This window comes from Brassica rapa, chromosome A10 (assembly GCF_000309985.2).
Source record: "Brassica rapa cultivar Chiifu-401-42 chromosome A10, CAAS_Brap_v3.01, whole genome shotgun sequence".
In the NCBI taxonomy this organism is placed as follows: Eukaryota; Viridiplantae; Streptophyta; class Magnoliopsida; order Brassicales; family Brassicaceae; genus Brassica; species Brassica rapa.
Window position 1 is genome coordinate 611,616 of NC_024804.2, and position 20,573 is coordinate 632,188.

Consider the following 20,573-nt stretch of genomic DNA (forward strand, 5'->3'; position numbering starts at 1 on the left):
GAGACTTGCTTCTTAGCCACCTAGGGAAGGCCATAGGAGATGGAGAATCTACAAGTGTGTGGAAAGAGGCTTGGATGGGCTCAGCTTCATCCATACAACCAAAGGGACCTGCGCTAGAAAAAGATCAAGACTTGTTAGTCTCAGACCTCCTCTCTAGAGAAACTAAGGAATGGAATAAGGCCAAGATAAACAACCTCCTCCCGGAATTAGCTAACCTCATTCTAAACATTCGCCCTAGCAAGCAAGGAGCTCCGGACACTCACGTATGGACTTATCACGAGTCTGGTGAGTACACTGCAAAGTCAGGTTATCTCTCACTTCAATCTCCTAAGGTTCAATCGACACTCCCACTCTTGAACAATGACATTGCTGGCTGGAATTGGAACAAATGTGTGTGGTCAGCTCAGATGCTTCCTAAGATAAAGATGTTTATTTGGAGGATTGCCCAAAATGCCTTACCAACGGGAGAAAATCTCCAGAAGCGGGGGCTTCTTACCCCTATTCTGTGCTGTAGATGCGGGGAACCTGAAACTACTCTCCACCTCCTGTTTAATTGTCCTTTCGCTCGCGAGGTATGGAGCCTAGGTCCCTGGTCTCATTTAGTCGATGCCTCCCAAATCGTGTCCTTTAAAGAGGCCCTCATTTCGTCTGGCTCCTGGATTTCTCTTCCTCCGTATGGATTCACAATCAACGCTTTTCCTTGGATTTGTTGGTATCTGTGGGTCGCTAGGAACAATCTTGTCTTCGAGAAGAAGCCTTCAACAGCACCCGATGTTATCCTCAAAGCCATCATTGCCCTTAAGGAATGGGATCACGCCCAATCAAAGATTCGCAACAAGGACTCATCATACCAGATCATCACCCGCTCCACCAACTACCAGAATCTCCATCCCATCTCCATTTGTTGCAATACCGATGCAGCGTGGCGATCTGACACGGGAGTAGCGGGTTTGGCCTGGATCTTCACCGATCTCCAAGGAAAGGAGATCTCTCGAGGATCTCTATTTCAGGAACACGTCTCCTCAGCTATCATGGCGGAAGCTTTAGCAATAAGGAACGCTCTCCATCACGCGATCAACCTCAAGCTCAACACCATCTGGTTAAAATCAGATTCTCAAGTGCTCATCGGAGCAATCACCGCGGGACGTCATCCGACCGAGCTTTACGGAGTACTCTCGGACATCGCCGCGTTATCTCGTTCTTCTTCACTTTCATGTCGTTTTTCATTTATCAAAAGGGAGCTAAATGGGCCTGCGGACTTATATGCCAAGGCTTGTCTTCATTCTGGCCCAAGCCCAAGCTCTTGAATTTCCTAAACCTTCCTGCTTTATATTAAAATCTTCAGTTGCCCAAAAAAAAAAAAAAACATAACTTATAAAAGCATGTAAGTCGGTTGTGACTGTTATTACTAGGCACTAGCAAATCAGACGAAATCTGCTTTTCCTTTTTAGGATTTCCATCTACGAACTTATTTTTGGTATTTTAAAAATAATTGTTAGTTGATGTATTTAATGACGACATATTATAGAACGAGTCTAGGGTGGACAGGTTACTGTGATGCGACTATCTAGCTAGAGATGTTTAATTTGTTTTAACAACTCTAGTCAAAACACTATGTAACAGAAAGAAAAGAGGAATAAAAACATATTGAAAATAAAGTAAATTGTAATCGAATAATCAGTAACTTTATTTTTGTTAGCAAAAAAAAAAGTTAAATCAGTTACTAAACCTCGAATGGAAATGGAACAATATATCGACGCGCACGTATACTTTTCAGATATTACCATTCACATCATTTATTGTATTCATGCAAGCTGTACGGGAAAGAAGAAGCGGAACCAATATCAATCGCATTCCTCGTAAATACCATATACCTTCTCAGGGTATTTACGTCATGAACTCATTCTATAAATGCCACACCCTTCTGTTTCTCTAAACATGCAGAGTCTAGAATCCAGCAACTTCATCTTATACTCAAGTAAACGAAAAAAGTCAAAACCATGTCCGGTAATAAGGTCTCGATTTTCCAAGGTCTTTTCTTGTTCTTCTACCGGTTTTTTATTCACCGGCGTTGGTTTCATCGCAACCCTAAACAAAAACACCAAAAAAGCCCTTCTCATCACGGCTTACATCAAGCACACGACTTATCACCTCACACTTTGATATTTAACGTCGAAAGAGTTCTACTCAAATCAAACACCTTGTTCCCTTACTTCATGCTTGTAGCTTTTGAAGCTGGAGGGGTAATAAGGTCATTTCTCCTCTTCATTCTCTATCCATTTATAAGTTTGATGAGCTACGAATTGGGCATGAAGACCATGGTGATGGTGAGCTTCTTCGGGATTAAAAAAGAAAAATTTCTCGTCGGGAAATCTGTTTTGCCTAAGTATTTTCTAGAAGATGTCGGGCTTGAGATGTTCGAGGTTTTGAAGAGAGGAGGCAAGAGAGTTGGTGTGAGTGATTTGCCACAAGTGATGATTGATGGGTTCTTGGGAGATTACTTGGGGATTGAAGTTGTGGTCGGGAGAGAGATGAAAATGATCGGTGGCTACTACTCAGGCATCTTGGAGGATAAGAAAAAACATGAGTTTTATTTAGGTGAATTGGTTCAAGAAGAGAAACTAAGTAGTGGTCATGTCATTGGTATCACTTCCTATAATTTGCCAAGTCACCGATCTTTATTCTCTCAATTTTGCCAGGTAAATTCTCATATTTTGATGTGTAAATAAGTATAATCTAAAGTTCAATAGTAGTTTTTTTTTTTCTTTGGAACTTTTTGGTAGCTTTAAAAGAGGCTTTGGATCCAACAATGGTCTTATAAAACAGACGTAACGTAACTGTATTTTTTGTCTTTTTTCAAATGTTAAATCTTTTACGTTTTCGATGTCTAGGAACCCGATAATAAATTTTACTATTAATATAATTTTCCCCAATAGAATTTCGTTGTTAAATGTGGCTTTTTGAACGAACAGAGAAATGCATTGATTTTCTTGAAAACTAAGAAAGGTTATGTAAGATGCAAAATTCAAACCAGCCTATTGGAAAGAAAAAAGTCAATGAATAAGTTCTTATGCATTTAATGCAAACAATAGACTATAACTTGCTATAATCTGTACCATAGATTATAACTATTTTTCATAAATTTTAGAAAAAAAAAATTCATACATAGAGAGGTCCACTTAAACTGATACAGAAATGTTATACTCCCTCCGTTTTTTAATATAAGTCGTTTTAGAATTGTGCACATAGATTAAGAAATCATTAATTTTTTTCTATTTCTTAAACAAAAACATCATTAATTATTTACCTAACCACAAATCAACCAATAACAAAATAGAATTATATTATCATTGGTCATATAACATTAAGTATTAATAAATTTTACATAGAAAACTGAAAACGTCATATAATTTGAAACATAAAAATTTCTCTAAAACGACTTATATAAAAAAACGGAGGGAGTAATAATTTTCTCTATTTTTTTCGTGAACAGGAGATCTACTTTGTCCGAAACTCTGACAAGAAAAGTTGGCAAACCTTACCACGAAATCAATATCCTAAACCATTGATTTTCCACGACGGTCGTTTAGCCATTAAGCCAACACCTATAAACACACTCGCACTATTCATGTGGGCCCCATTTGCCGCAGTCTTAGCCACCGCAAGAGTCGTGGCCGGCCTAAACCTTCCTTACTCCTTAGCCATTCCTTTCCTTGCCTTCTCCGGTTTCCGCCTTACCCTCACCGTCAACAACAACTTAATTTCTCCCGACCAAAAAGAAGGTTGTCTCTTCGTGTGCAACCATAGAACGTTACTAGACCCACTTTATATATCTTACGCTCTAAGAAAGACGAACATTAAAGCCGTCACCTATAGCCTAAGCAGATTATCTGAGCTTTTAGCTCCCATCAAGACCGTTAGATTGACTCGTGACCGTGTCCAAGATGGTCAAGCCATGAAAAGGTTGTTGAGCCAGGGAGATCTAGTGGTGTGTCCCGAAGGGACTACGTGTAGAGAGCCATATTTGCTTCGGTTTAGTCCACTTTTCGCAGAGGTTAGTAACACCATCGTACCGGTTGCTATTGACTCGCACGTCACTTTCTTCCATGGCACGACGGCCAGTGGTCTTAAGGCCTTTGATCCGATTTTCTTCGTCATGAATCCTTACCCTTCCTACACCGTCAGATTACTTGATCCTGTCTTTGGAGGTGGCTCGTCCACGTGTAGAGCTCCTGATGATGGTAAATCTAAGTTCGAGGTTGCTAATCACGTGCAGCACGAGATCGGGAAAGCCTTGGGGTTTGAGTGCACAAACCTCACGAGAAGAGATAAGTACTTAATCTTGGCCGGTAATAATGGAGTTGTCGACAAAAAATAAATGATCTGGAGTTTGATTATCTATTAATCAGGGCGTTTATTTTGTTGCGTGACCAATATGCTTTATATTTGAAAATATTTTTTTTCTACATTGTAGCAATATTTTTGTGCGATTAATACATATATGTACATTATGTACTCTATATATCATTTCTCCTTTGAACGTTATTAGTATATCTGAATTCTGAACGAATATCACCCAATTTGCTTTTCTTTGTTGGACATGTCTCCGGAGAGTAACAGCTAAGAACTGACTGTTCTGGACTTTTTATAGCACATGCAACATATATAGATAGTATAACATGGTGGTTATAGCAGGGGACCAGATATAAAATTTACATACATATACTATAAACTAAACAGATATTCTTGTTAACTTGGTACTAATTTAGCTAGTGAGGAAAACCGTTGATTGTATTCCTTTGACAAAACCGTTTATTCTGTCGGAACGGTATATGCATCATTAGTCTGAGGGATATCTAACGGTCTAGCCATACCGTCATAATCAAAACTCAAATAATTACATGGATATTTTATTTTTTTTTGCTAAAAATAACATGGACATTTTAGAATGCTTTTTTTTTGGTATAAGATGCACGTCAATTTGGTAAGGCATATAATCTCTCTGTTTCAAAATGATACATATTTTAGTTTTTTCACACAGATTAATAAAACATATTAAATTTTAATATTAAATGCATAACTTTTTGTAATTATCTATTTCCTATAATTTTAAATCAATTAAAATTCAGAAAATGTAATTAATTTTCTTGATTTTTACAATTAATCATTATTAGTTGATAAAAAAATATATTGAAAATATAAAAAATATATCATTTTGAAATAATTTTTTTTTAGAATATGCTTCTTTTTGAAACGGATGGAGTATATGTCTATTTTTAGTCAAAATATTGTGATGATTCATCTTTGAAAGAGCTAACCATTTTAAAGACACTAATCAGAATATGTGATGAACTAATTTATTATCTTTCTCTTTTTTTTTAAACGATAACGATCCTAGGATTAGGAAAAGTGTCAGAACTGAACATGTTAACCCTTCGAATCGTGGATAACGACTAATGGACGAAATGATTCGTCAACTAACGATCTTACAGTTGTAAATTGGTAGAAAAACGTGTATAAATTGTAGTGGTTAATCATTACGGATATTATATGTGTGGGACTCATGCCGATAATTACGGGGTGGACCCTACGCATCTTCCCACCTAACTCTGTTTAATGCTTCTTCGATCTTTGATTGGTTAGTTAATTAATTTCATTGAATGGAGAATTTTAAAATGATTAATAATTTAAATAATATTGTCATTCCAATTATCAACTCAGAATAATAAGCGATGTGGGATACTTTACAAAATTATTTTCATAACTAACCAAATGGTGTGGTGATAAAGTCTACCTTGGCAATTTTATGGTGATTTAAAATTAAACTAATATCCAGAATATGAGAACGTCACCTAAATTAAAATCGTTTGTACAATAATGACGAGTAGTTAGAATTGCCTTAGAGCATTTCTATTGTATTACTTCATTTTTTATTCCAAATTGGTGTAACTTCAAAATGGAGTAGGGTTTTACTCCAATGTATTACTTCATTTTTTATTCCAAAAAAATATTCAAAATAATTCCTTTTTATTTAGTTAATAATTGTCAGTAGTACCTTCAACTTATAAAAATTTAAAAAATTAACCCAACTATTTTATATTTACAAAACTTTCATAAAATATATTTTATTTAAATTAAATACTTGTTAATAAAAATACAGTTAGAGCTTTTCTTCCAACTTCAATTAGTGTAATTTTCATCATATGCATTTTTCCTAATTCAAAAACAAAATTATGCATTAAAAGAATATAAAGAAGATAACAATTTTTTTTTGGTAATTTAAATTATGTACTTGATCCAAATGTTTGTGCATATATTAAGCTTAACAAGTACAAATGTTATCAATCGAAATGTTGACCTACAAGATAAACAAACTCATCTATTCCAAAAACAGTTTACAGAATTATTAAGTCACTTATTTGTATTATATTAAATTACATTATATTATAAATTATTTATGTTTAGTTTTGATTTTTATTAGTTTATGCATCTTTTATGTAAAACTATTAAATAATATTTTGTGAAGTATTATATTTATTTTTATGTTATTGTATTATTTTAAATATTATTTAAGTGTGAAATAAAAATATTCATGATTAAAATGATCATTTTATAAAAAAAAAGAATTTCAACTCTAAAATGTCGTAATGGGCAAAATTACCCTAGCCATTACTCCATTTTGGAGTTGAATATGGAGTGGTGTTGTTGGAGAAGATTTTATTCCAAAATAAAATTTGGAGTCAAAAATAGAGTAAGGTTGTAGATGCCCTTAGTCTACTGTTTGGTTTGGCATTTTGGCCTTAGTCCAATTGCCTGTAAAAACCAGATTGGTGACTTCAACCAAAAACGGGTTAGTGAATCCATGCCTTATGCAAGTTACCATTTGTTGTCCAAGTGTGAGCTATCCTTAAAAATTGTCGATTATATTTAACAAATCATGGACCTGTGGTGCTGGGCTGGGCCGGACCAAATCAAAGTCCTACTGAATAAAATGATGATAACAAGGATTGGCGTGTTCAAAAAAAAAAAAAAACGCATTGCTGAATCTAATCCGACGGCGTTCAATAGCTATCCACCATTACTTTTGTATGATGTGGAGCTTTCATTTATGATGCATCGTTGTTAAGAAATACTATTTGACATCCAAAAATGCACCACAGTTAAGTTATTACTTCAAACTTACGGTTTTATGCATGAATCCAATATTAACTCTCTCATGTTAAATAAGGTTTTGATGATTTTGACTTCGAGTGATTACCTGCAAGCTTGATAATCTAGATGACCAAGTTAATCTATTTTTTTAAAAAGAATTTTAAATTTATTCACTTCAAAAAACTTTTGTAGAATCTAATGTTATTTATGAGTTGAAAAGAAAAAGCTTAAATGGATAAAATATAAGAAAGAATGAAAAAATCATCCGCTTCTAAACCATATCTTCATAGCCTTCTCATGCTTGATTCCCACTTTCCTTCTCTTATCTCTTCTTTTATATTATGGTTGGACATTTGTGTGTTCGGTTCATATATTAACTCTCACGTGTTAAATAAGGTTTTGATGATTTTGACTTCGAGTGATTACCTGCAAGCTCGATAATCTAGATGACCAAGTTAATCTATCGTTATCTCTTCTTTTATATTATGGTTGGACATTTGTAGGTTCATACCTAAAATTAGTATTGACTTATTTATTATTGATTTAAATCAATTCATAATGATGTGAATTTAAAATAATATGCATCTATTTAATCAGGAAAAAAAATCAAATTAATAACAATAAGTTGTGTTATTGCACAGGGGGTTATTTTTGAAATAACAAAAAAGTAATTAGAGTTTTAGTAAGAGGATAGAGAGTGATAGGAAGAAAATGAGAAGATAGGGTGTGTTTTAGTTAGATAGTAAATTTGAAATTTTTTAATGAATATAGAGATAAATTTTCCTACTGCATATTAGTCTGCCAAACTTTAGGTGTTACTTCTTTTGTTAGCCTTTAGGTGTTACTAAATATCAATATATAACAACTTTTTAACTGCTAGAATTCTGTGTTCCATAGTATACTCTAGGTATTTACTGTTTAGTCACGTAATTCCACTCTTTAGTAGCAAATCTCTAAAACCATCTCTAATAATATATATTTTAAATTAGAGTAATTCTAATATAGAAAAAAAATTATAAGAAAAAATAAAATGCCATTAGAGATGCCCTAATCATATTATCATGTGACAATATTACAAATCCATTTAATAATTAATAAAATTTTATTAAAATACAAAAACCTAAATCAGGATTTCATAATCGATTACGGATTCTATCATCGAACTAATTTATATTTCAACCTACTAAGTTTCCTTTACACAAATTTAACCGGCATGGTCCATTTAATTAAAAAAGATAGATGTGAAACTGATATCGTCTTAGAGCATCTCCAAAAATAAACTCTATATTGAAGTTTTCAAAACTCTATATTTGAAGTTTAAAAGTGTTTTTCTCCAAAAGCAAAACTTCAAACTCAACTTCAAAACTATTTGTATTTTATAATATGGTCTTTATATTTGTCATAACTAATTTGAATTCATAAAACTTTTGTAAATAACTAGCACATATATAAACATATCACAACAATATTAATTAATGAGATATTCTATTAAAATATAAAAATTTAAATAAAAATAACTTAATTAATATTAAACTTCAAACAAAATACCATATTATTCCATAAATATTTTCGTAATGCATATATGATCTATTAGTGTATTTCGAAGTAAAAATGGTTCTACTCATTTTTACTTTGTTGAAATCGGGTGATATTGATACTTGTAAATATATCAGATCAAAACAAGAAAGTAAAAGAGAAACATAAAATATTTCAAAAAGCTCATTTCTTTTCGATGGTATTAATACTCATGATTCATGAATATATTCGATATGAACAAGAAAAAAATGTACGAAAAAGACATCACAAATAACAACAACAACAACCATCTTCAGTTACACAAAAACAATTTGGAGAATATTTGAAATTTTGAAGGTTTCGGATCAAATTTACCTGACTACTAGTGTTGTTGTAATATTTAAATTTGTATAATAGTTATGTCTTCATGTAATTTTTAAAAATATTTTTTGTTAAGTTTCATTTGTATATTATTGTTTTCCTAATTAAAATATTTTAAATCTTATTTTTAAGTTTTATTTAATTTTATTTGTAAGATTTAAATTATGTAAACAAAATTTAAAATATTTATTTGATATAATTTTTTTAAAGATTAAAACAATAAACAAGAAAATATTTATGGAACATAAAGATGATATGTGATTGTAATGACCAAAATGCAAATAAAAATATAAAACTTCAAATTTAAAGTTTTGAGTAGTGAAACTTCAAATATAGAGTTTCACTCCTCAAAACTTCAAATATAAATTTGAAGTTTTGAGATTCATTTTTAGAAAGCAAAATAATTTATATTTGAACTTATAGAGTGTCTTTTGGGAATGCTTTTAACAAGTGAATGTCTAGCACGATAAGATATAATTAATGTGGGATATCCACATTGCTGGTATTTTTGGAGCCTAAGAAATTATACACATCATATTAATCGACCTCCCATCTGAAGTAGTTGAATGTGACTTCAATGAACCCACAATCTATCCGAACAATGAAGCTCACGAAAAGGGATTAACGGAAAAGGTCCAAACAACCGTAAATACTTAGGCTCGGGGAGTACCGACAATGCTCATATCACACCATCAATGATCGACACGACGTAAAAAAGCCAATAATCATATGGTATTCACTTGAAATTAAGGGAATCTTGTAACTTTCATTCTCGATCCGATTAATTTAATTTTTGAAGTGAACTAATTACGTGAATAGTAAATACCAAGAATTTTATGAATATATAAAGTGTGTTTTATAATATAATTGTATATATGTGTCAAATTCTTATTGGCACTGGCGGTCATATCATGTTCTTCTATTACCCACATTAATTTCATGACACTATGTCGGACACATACTGTTGACTATATATGTCTTCTTGTCTCAAAGTTTATTTAATAGTAGTAATAGTATAAAACAATAATTTATTCCATATTTAAGAAGAGAGGAAATAGCGTTTCAACGACCAAAAGTATTCCAACGGCCGTTTGCTCACCATTCCCACGCATGTGCCATCCCATTTGCCTTTTGTAGTTTATGTCGTCTGTTGTTTTCCATCTATATACATGCCACAATTCAATTAATTTAGTTACAGTCATAAGACAACATTTTCAACTGCATTGTTCACACAATCATAGTTCATCTTCCAACATCTTACCCCAAATTACGGTTTAAGAAACCCATTTAATTACTATTAATTTCTCAATGCATGCTGCATGCTGCGTGATGCATGCAGGTTCTTCTTAGTATGTAATATTATAGTATTACAAAGATAATCATTTTAACTCTAATATGCTTTATCACATCGCAGTAGTCCGATGGTTTTGTTAATAGGAGTACTTCATTACACATAATTTACCAATCCTGATATTTAAAATTTTATTTCATAATTAGAAAACATTCAAATTTAAAAGTAGAAATATATTAATTGGTTGTCTAGGAGATGGGTGACCAACTGCCCACTTTAAGCTCAGAATTAATTTAAGATATGCGTATTTATACGTTAAACAAATGTGCATAATACTGTTCTAAAAAATGGTTAGGTTTGATAACCGATATGTATGTTTCATTCATGGGATAATGTCGGCTAATATGTCAGATGCCATGTTCCATTGATCCAGCCTGCCTCTGGTCAACTTTTCTACGGCCCATCCTTCCTTTATAGTATTAGTATATATTTAAATATTTAAACGAATTGAAATGATTCGAAATTATCCATTAACGTTTAACCGTGAACCTAATCAACTAACATCAAAAGCCTTATGAAAACGTTGATTTGTTTAATATGTGCCATATTAGATCAAACGACACAATTTTAACACATAGAGTCAACTCTTTATAATGTCATATATTTGATGGATTGTTTACATTTTATTATCTATCAGCTAAAATATGATAAATTTTTCGTTGCATAAAAATGAACCAGCCATTTTCTGAAAAATAGAAAAAAAATAATGATGCAAATATCAAAACGTCTTTTATTAGTAGATGGTGTCACAATAGACAGTAATAAATAATACAGTAAATGGGTAGGTACAAGGTATTGATACAGAGTTGGAATTTTCTTTCTGACAAATATAGGAATGAAAACAGATTCTTTAGTTAATCGGACGGCTAATAGGAGCCGTCAAGGTTGACCATTTCCACTACGTGCCGACATATTGGCCTTACACATGACCACCCATTCTCACATTTCCCACTCTCTTGTGACCCTTTTCCAAGGTCTTTCACCAGAGAAACCCTCCATTTTGCAAAGAGTGCTAATTTAATCATTTCATATAAATTAAAAAATTGTAAAATATGCCAAGATATCTTTATTTACATGATTAAATAAATGAAAATGATTTAGATAAAAATTAACTTAATCCAAAAATAAAAATAAATTTAATATATAACATTTTATTTGAAATATTGAATAATACTTTTTGAAACAGAAAAATAAAATTTAAAGGGATACTCTTTATGAAACAAAAGGAATACTAACATTTTAAAAAAGGTTTATCTATCGTGTCGAATGATAAATTTTAAATCTTATACATCAACCATGATTGAAGGTATTTAAAAAAAAAAATATGATCGAAGGTCTTTGCAAGATACATGTGAATAAAACTATTGATTGTTACTAACTTCTGCCTAACTCATTACTTATCGATATAAAACATCTTTGATCGGGCTACAAATATTTATCGTCAATCTTAATCACCAACTGCTAATTTATTGTAAAATAATTTATACTTTATTCATACAGATATTTTGTTATGCATTTAATAAGAAAACATTATTAAATATACGCGAGTCTTATGACTAACAAAACACGTAATTTTAGGCAATAAGTGCTCAGTCTTTAGATTATTTTAAGAAGTAAACATCGACATCTACTAGTTTGCTTTCACCAAATACCAATCTACCCGAATTTAATAATAACAAGTTGTGAAACAAATAATACAAATAATAAAAAGAGCAAAATAATATATTTCAAGTTTACGTAACTTGGAAAAAAAATTTAAGCTGATTATATGGTTAGTTTTATATAATACCTTCGCACAAAAAAATCAATTTTGAGGGAGATAAATAAGAATAATCTCATAAATAGGCAAGCTTTAATTATCTTGGCAATAATTTGAAACTCGACCGTCCCCATTGATGACATGCCCACCTTACGCGATATGTTGATGAGGCGATTACTTTAATTTCCCCCCAGTTGTCAACCGTATGGAAACCGTAGCATTAAAAATTAAATCAGAAAAAGACTAATAAAAATTATTTTTATTATATCCAAACTCTACCTTTCTTCTTCCCATAAAGGCATACACTATATATAATACTGACCTCTCCTCTTGTTCTTTCATAATCAAAATCTCCTGATCTCATTCTGTACTAATACATTTTATTTTTAAAGGTTTTTCGTTTGAAAAATAAAAGAACATGGTTTTACCTTCTTCAACACCGTTTCCACCCACTGGAAAGAAGGCAAAAGCCTCGCCGGAATATAACTTTCCGGTTATTGATTTCTCTACACATGACCGGTCAAAACTATCGGAGAAGATTGTTAAAGCATGCGAGGTTAATGGATTTTTTAAGGTGATAAACCATGGAGTTAGACCAGAGATAATCTCGAGATTTGAGCATGAAGGTGAAGAGTTCTTTAATAAACCAGAATCTGAGAAGCTACGAGCCGGTCCGGCGAGTCCATTCGGTTACGGATGCAAGAACATCGGGTTCAATGGAGATTTGGGTGAGCTTGAGTATCTTCTTCTCCACGCAAACCCGACGTCTGTCGCTGATAAATCTGAAACTATCTCGCATGATGATCCCTTCAAGTTCAGGTGCGTATTACAAATCTTGTTTGTTCTTTGTATTTATTGGTTACTTCTTCAAACTATACTAAATTATAAAGCTACAAAGTTTTTTCTTTGAATATTTATTGGTGACTGAACCTATACCGTACGTATTGAAAGATTAGCATATATGAATTCATGTGTAGTCGCATAAAGATGCATGAGTAAACTAACAACTATGAAGCTGCCAGTCTTCGTTGCGTCTACAAAATTAATTTTTTTGATATTCTATCTGTTCATATTTGTGTGTATCAAAGTTGACCCAACTGAAAATTGATATGGATTACGTGACAATGTGACTATTGACTTGTGAGCTACCTAAAAAGAGAGAGAAAGAGATGCCATGTCGACTATTGGATAATGACCATAAGACACGGCTTTCAATTATTATCAGTCTTTGCTCCTTTATTGTCATTATAGTTGCCCATATTATATAGTTTATATTTAAATTAATACAATTAAAAAGTCATACCAACCCAATGCCGGTTCACCTGATTATTTGTTGTAATCATTCCTCTACAACAGTTGGATTTAGTTCTCGGTTCATAGTATATTGGTATGTGATTACAATTAGGATGACAGCCATTTTTTCATAAATCAAGCTAATTAAATTATCAAAAATGCAAAAGTGCTTTTGCAACCCTGACTGTGACATGGTTGGTGAATTAAAATACTTTTCTAATTTTATCTCTCTAATTCGGTGGCATAGTCCACCTTTTTGTCACTTTTAAATATCATTCATGGATTTCTTGTTAGTACTCATGTTACATTATATTAAATAATGTATTAGAATTTGTTTGTCAATTTTAAAAGAAATATATTTTTAATTATCTACATTTATAGAATGCATTTCATTGGTTGAAGTATGTTTAACAGATAACAAAAAATATTAAATAGAAAAATAAAAATAGAGTAAATATTACTATTAGTTAGTCTTTTTGAACACGTCACGATAATTGAATAGACTTGGTCAATGAATGGAAGATTGTGCATGAACACAAAAAGACTTTGAGACGTCAAAGAATCAAGATTCGAAACGTCAATGAATCGAATATTTGACTTGTTATTTATTTCTCTTGGTCAATTTAAAGAAATGGCAAGTTGTAAAAAGAAAAGAATCGTGGGTCCTCGTTTTCGAACATTCCTCTGCATAATCTCATGAGCGTGTTAGCTGACTGCCACGTCTTTTTTTTTCCTTTTGTAGTTCGGCCACGAATGATTACATACACGCCGTTAAAGATCTAGCATGTGAGATAATTGATCTGACGGCGGAAAATTTGTGGGGCCAGAGATCTAGCGAGGTGAGTGAGCTTATCAGAGACGTCCGTAGCGACTCAATCCTGCGGCTGAATCTATATCCACCTGCACCGTACGCGCTAAGAGGCGTTAGCCAAATAGGTTTCGGCGAGCATTCTGACCCTCAGATCTTGACGGTGTTGAGATCCAACGACGTAGATGGACTTGAGATTTGCTCACAAGACGGTTTGTGGGTACCAGTCCCATCTGACCCTACATGCTTCTACGTATTGGTCGGTGACTGCCTTCAGGTAAATCCATTTAATCAACACTAATTAAATTCTTAAAAGTAATTAGTTTTGGTCATATCGTCTTTCAGTAGTAAAACAAGATTAATATCTGTCACATGCAAGTGTTTCCTAAACAAAAATCATAAACCAAGATCCTACACTTAAATTAACTTATCTTCTGTTAATAATAGGCATTGACGAATGGGAGGTTCACTAGTGTGAGGCACAGGGTATTGGCGAACACGGCAGGGAAGCCTCGAATGTCGGCGATGTATTTTGCGGCACCGCCTTTAGAGGCCAAAATATCACCATTGCCTGAAATGGTATCGCCAGCAAATCCACGGCGGTATAATTCATTCACATGGGGTGACTATAAAAAAGCTACATACTCTCTCCGTTTAGGTGTCCCTCGTCTCGAGTTTTTCAAAACTTCATAAGTATTAATACCGGATAAATTTTATACTTTTTTTTGCTGAAATATATTAGTGTATGATTGTTGGTCTGTTATACAAAAGTAGACACCATGTGTATGTACATAGTTCTACACCAAAAATGAAAATTAATAGTGAGATTTTTGGTCGTTTAATTTACAACTGATAAATCAATATGCAATTGTTTTTTTTCTTTTGTCCGGTGGTAGTAATTAAGCCTATATATAACCAAAGAGGCAAAGGTGTGGTGGACTGGTGGTAACACCCTTTACCGCTAAAGAAGTTGACGATAGTTATAGATATGTAAAAATTGAAAACAAGGACTAATACCCGTCATCTGACTCATCTCCATAATAAGCAACTAACACTTAACTTGTAGAATCTATAACCAAAATCAGTGTGTTGTACCGTTGTACCGTGTACGTGTCAATCTTTAAAATAATAGTCGCTGGCTAGCTACTATAGGATTTAGGGTAATTAATCTATTATATCCCTATCACAAGAAAACTATTATATTCTACTTACCCTACAATTATTCTAAGAGCATTTTCAACCCATAACACTATTTTAATGTCAAACCACACTATTTCAGTGTAGTTTCAGCACACAAAACATATTTTTCTCTAACCACAATACTAAATTTCACACTAAAAGTTGTTTTATAATATTATATGTATTTAACTTTTTATTTTTTTATTTAATTGTACATTTATTAATAAAATAAGTGAATATTATTTTAGTGGAGTAAATAGTATTTTAGTGTGGTGAATAGTATCACATTAAATTTGGTGTGAAATTATAGTGTAGCACTAAAATAATGTAATTTTTGCAGTTGAGTTGGAGAGGTTTTAGTGTAAAAATTACACTAAAATAGTGTTTTGCAGTTTGGTTCGAGATGGTCTAACTACCCCTTTCTAAATCTCATGTAGTGAGAATAATGGTTAACACATAAATTTTGAGAAAAATTCAAAATTATGACAATACTGTTTTAATGCATAGTTGCATCCCTGCACTAACATATGATGAAGGTCAAAGAAGTTTTGAACCTTTGTTGTCTATGTTTCTCTAGAGATTATCGATTTAATAGTGGTTAGTCCACCAATTCATGGAGTATTACGAAGTGGTACTAAATTATTTGTTAAAAAAATTAAGACGATGCCCTTGTCCCATAAAAGAGAATTGAATATACATCAATACAAAATTAGAATGTGTTTATAAATTTTAAAACAACACTAATGATCATAGGCTTCAGTATATAGAGTATTTACCGAAAAACTCAATATTTTCGTAGGGGTTAACACAAAGATTTTGAGAAAAATTCAAAAATATGACAATACTATTTTAATGCATAGTTGCATCATGAACTAACATATGATGAAAGTCGGTTTGGAAACTTTGTTGTCTCCGTTTCTCTGGATAATATCGATTTTATAGTGGTTAATCCAATAATTTAGGAAATATTATGAAGTTTTACTAAATTAATTGAAAAAACAATTAAAACAATGCCCATGTAAAAATGAAATAGAATTAAATATACATTAATTCAAATGTAGAATGTATTTAGAAATTTTATAACAACACTAATGATTGTAGACTTCACTATAGAGAGTATTTACCGAAAAATTCAATATTTTCGTAGGGGCATGTAAGTAAAATAGTTTTCTTGTGATTGGGGTTTAATAGATTATCTCCAAAGAAAATCGATTTTGTGAGAGTGAGAGGGACAAAAAAAATAATTTTTGAGAAGTTAGTAGGGCATTTAAGAATAAAATCCAGTTTGAACCATTCCTCGTCGCCGACGACACAAGAACGCCGTTCGTTTAGATTAGTGTCGTGTTTCACTGTCTCGATCGATTGAGAACCATTACTCGTCGGCCATGTCGTGGTCGAAGGCATGCAGAGGGACTCGGATTCCTTCACATTTACACAACATTCATCGAACATCGCTGCCTAAAAGGTAAATGAATCATCCCTGATATGCAGATTAACTGTTTGTCATCAAGCTAATCACATTCTGATCTTAACAAACATTACTCTGCTAATGCGAATTCTTATGTAGGACTGTGCCTATTGCTCCATGCTCTCGTTATTACACCCATGGAGCTTATAAAGGCAATCAGCATAGTCTCAGAAGCAAGATTGGGCTTTGGGGAAGCCCATCTTCGTTATTCTCTTTGAATTCCCATTCATCGATGATACATGGTGGTGCTCATCGCGAGTATTCTACTCACTCAATAACAGAAACCAAATCAAAGAAAATGCTTTATTACCTAACTGCCGTTGTCTTTGGCATGGTGGGGCTAACTTACGCGGCTGTTCCATTGTATAGAACGTTCTGCCAAGCTACTGGTTATGGAGGTACTGTTCAACGCAAAGAGGTATATATATATATAACTAACCTTTGTTTCAATTTCTTGGTATTCTCTTTTTTATTTATTAACCCTTAGACTAGTACAGACTGTTGAGGAGAAGATTGCTAGGCATTCAGAATCTGGTACCGTCACTGAAAGGTGTTTATTCCTCTGTCTCTCTTAACACCATTCATAATCTGTGTTTATGGTCAACTTAGTTGCTTACTATACTTCCGTCTCTAAAAATAGGGAGATTGTGGTTCAGTTCAATGCTGATGTTGCAGATGGGATGCAGTGGAAGTTCACTCCAACTCAAAGAGAGGTTTAGACTTTTTAAGTAAAGTAGAGTGTTGTCTGACTTGTTATTGTATGTGCTTTTAACTGATATGTCTTATAGGTGAGAGTAAAGCCAGGAGAAAGCGTGCTTGCCTTTTACACTGCTGAAAACAAAAGTTCAGCTTCAATAACCGGAATCTCCACATATAATGTCACTCCCATGAAGGTTATATAGATTAGCCTTGGTGAATGACTATCAAGTATCAACTTCCCTTTTTCATTGATTCTCATACTCTTATTTGTTTTTCAGGCAGGAGTTTATTTCAACAAGATACAGTGTTTTTGCTATGAGGAGCAGCGACTTCTTCCAGGAGAAAAGATTGACGTGCCGGTGACTGCCCATTTGTTATTGGCTCTGTTTGATATTCCTTGAGCAAAATCAAGAACCCACTAAGACTTTTTTTTCTTTTTTTTTTGTTTGGCAGGTGCTCTTCTACATTGATCCGGAGTTTGAGACTGATCCAAGAATGGACGGAATCAACAACCTGATACTGTCTTACACTTTCTTCAAAGTGTCCGAGGAAACGAACAGCTCTGTTCCAGTTCAAGAAACCAGTTAAAGTGTCTATTTATTTAATGGCAACTAATGTTATGACACACTCTTATGAAAGAAGGAGAGTCTCCCTTAGTATTAATAAAAGGAATTGCAGTAGTGTTGGTAAACTGAATTTGCTTGAAACTCGTAGTTTTGTTTCTGTTGAGTTTAATAAAAGGTACATTTGATATTCAAATTGTATGTTAGTTTTGTGATTCAGCTACGTTTAATCAAACATGAAATTTTATTGAATACTGTTTGAATCAAATAAACTATACAACGATGGTAACAGAGAAATAAAAAAACTAAAACGAGACAAGAGAAAGAGACAACAATAGCTCCAAGCTTGTTAATGTTGGGGTTTGAAAGTCTTCAACCAGTTGTTGAGGCGCTCCATAGCTGAGAAGTCCACCTTCTTCGGAAAATTAGGGTAAAGAACAACTTTAGGTACTGGTCCCACCATCACTCGAAGCTTAAGACCAGCCTCACAAGAACCCGAGTTTGAGGTTATGAAATAATGAACTCCCGGTTCCGTAAGCCTAACAAGATCGTGTCCTGTCTTGTGCACAGCTACAGGAGACGTTGGGTCGCACGTCATGAACTCTAGATCCCCGCTGATCTTATAAACGTCGTTGACTTCATCGGCATACTCGAAAATCAAACTATCTCCAACATGAAACTGTTTCTCCTCACTCCACTTGTTGTAGAAGTCACTGTCATAAACTTTCCATCCTTCTGAGTCTCCGACCTTGTAGGTGTTTCCGACAGGGAGGGTCTTGCTAGGTGTTGGTGGAGGAACCGGACTTGAGGGGTCTTGGACGACAAGAACTTCGAGCTTATGTCCCAATACGCATTGTTCTTGGTTTGAGGTGATGAAGTAGTGAAAACCTGGTTCTGTGAGAGTCACGACCTCGTGTCCTGTGTTGTATACGGCTTTAGGAGAAGAAAGGTCGCAGAACTCGTATTCCAAACCGCCAGAGACTTGAGTCACGTCGTTGATGATGGGATCGTATTCGAAGACGAGAGAATCTCCCACGTGGAACTCCTTATAGTCTCTCTCTGCCCAAGCGTAGTAGACATCGTCTTTAGCAGTCCATCCCTCGGAGTCTCCAACTTTGTAGACCCTCGCCCAAGAGTAACCCGAGAGAACCGTGAAGCTCATCATCATCGCAAACACTAAGCTAAGGATACTCGTTCTTGTCGCCATTATCAAACAAGAAAGATCACAAAGTATGATCTAATAGAAACTTAAACTAGCTGAATGAGAAAGCGTTGATGAATGTGTTGTGCGTGAATGAAACAAAATAGAATACATTAACCCTCCTTATATAAGGGTGTTACAGATCCTATTTTTCCTTTTTTAATCATCTATAATTAACCGCCTTTAAAAAATACACATATCTAATCAGGAAAAAGGAAATAATCACGTTTTATCTCTAATCCTTTTCTGATAAGGTTCGTGTATGATATCTAGTTTATCTAATTTCATCGAAAATCATATCCTTGGTTCACAAGGAACAAATTGATATCTTATAACTTTGGAAACACATATAATGGGTGTTTGCCGAATACTCAGTCTTGTATGTTTTTGCATGTTTAAGAACACGGGGAAGTGGATATGGCGGCGAAGCCACATGATCGCGAAGGGGTGCACAGGCACCCATAATTTTTTTTTAAAAAAGTGTAAATGCTAAGTAATTTTATATGTGCACCCATTAAAATTTATAATTGTGCACCCATTAGAATTTAGATTAAGCCATTAAAGACAAATGAAAAACAAAACAAACTAAATTCCAAAAAAAAAAAGCTGAGCCCACAAAAAATAAAATAAACTTTTAAAGCCCAATTATAGTTTTCAATTTCTTTTGCTAAAATCATAAATCTCTAACTAGTAATAACTAGTAACTATTAACGTGACATGCAAAAAACTTTAAAAATATATTTTTATTTCCAAAATTTTTTAAATTTTTTTTTTTGATTTGTTTCCACTAGGATCTGTAATTATTCAAATAGTATTTGAATTTTACACAGAAGTCCTAAAGTTTTAAACAATGACAAATGTGACTTTTTTTTTATCGACGATGAGAAAGTAATTTAGTTATTTAATTACATATCTTCTAATTTGTAGACTTTTGAAATTGGTTTTGAATTTACCTGTTACTAGTGCAAGTCATGAAAAACTGTTTTTATGCAATGAAATTAGTGGAAACCACCCTATCTAAACGAATGTGAGATCATTTTAAGTGATTATCTCATTTTGATTTACCAAAAAATTGCTTGAAAATATCACAAACTAAGAAGTGATACCTTACTTCAAGAAATGATTAATTTATAATGTATTAATATCAATATTTTATTATATTTATTTTCATATTATATCATATTTTAATTTTAAATTATATTTT

At 33.1% G+C, this 20,573-nt stretch overlaps 4 protein-coding genes across 4 annotated transcripts; 3 read left to right on the forward strand and 1 right to left on the reverse strand.

The window, feature by feature from the left end:
- Positions 1-1,752: 1,752 nt before the first annotated feature.
- On the forward strand, positions 1,753-4,551 carry LOC103844589 (probable glycerol-3-phosphate acyltransferase 2). Its single transcript, XM_009121388.3, has 2 exons — positions 1,753-2,699; positions 3,494-4,551. The coding sequence occupies exons 1-2, from the start codon at positions 2,001-2,003 to the stop codon at positions 4,376-4,378; spliced, it is 1,584 nt and encodes a 527-aa protein (XP_009119636.1). The 5' UTR covers positions 1,753-2,000; the 3' UTR covers positions 4,379-4,551.
- A 7,661-nt stretch (positions 4,552-12,212) lies between these two features.
- On the forward strand, positions 12,213-15,141 carry LOC103844588 (gibberellin 2-beta-dioxygenase 6). The gene is made up of 3 exons (XM_009121387.3): positions 12,213-12,977; positions 14,194-14,536; positions 14,707-15,141. The coding sequence occupies exons 1-3, from the start codon at positions 12,577-12,579 to the stop codon at positions 14,950-14,952; spliced, it is 990 nt and encodes a 329-aa protein (XP_009119635.1). The 5' UTR covers positions 12,213-12,576; the 3' UTR covers positions 14,953-15,141.
- A 235-nt stretch (positions 15,142-15,376) lies between these two features.
- LOC103844587 (cytochrome c oxidase assembly protein COX11, mitochondrial) lies at positions 15,377-18,360 on the forward strand. The gene is made up of 7 exons (XM_009121386.3): positions 15,377-16,903; positions 17,006-17,324; positions 17,404-17,456; positions 17,547-17,619; positions 17,695-17,799; positions 17,884-17,964; positions 18,059-18,360. The coding sequence occupies exons 1-7, from the start codon at positions 16,824-16,826 to the stop codon at positions 18,191-18,193; spliced, it is 846 nt and encodes a 281-aa protein (XP_009119634.1). The 5' UTR covers positions 15,377-16,823; the 3' UTR covers positions 18,194-18,360.
- On the reverse strand, positions 17,975-19,436 carry LOC103844582 (early nodulin-55-2). The gene has a single exon (XM_009121382.3). The coding sequence runs from the start codon at positions 19,373-19,375 to the stop codon at positions 18,518-18,520; it is 858 nt and encodes a 285-aa protein (XP_009119630.1). The 5' UTR covers positions 19,376-19,436; the 3' UTR covers positions 17,975-18,517.
- Between the last annotated feature and the right edge of the window lie 1,137 nt (positions 19,437-20,573).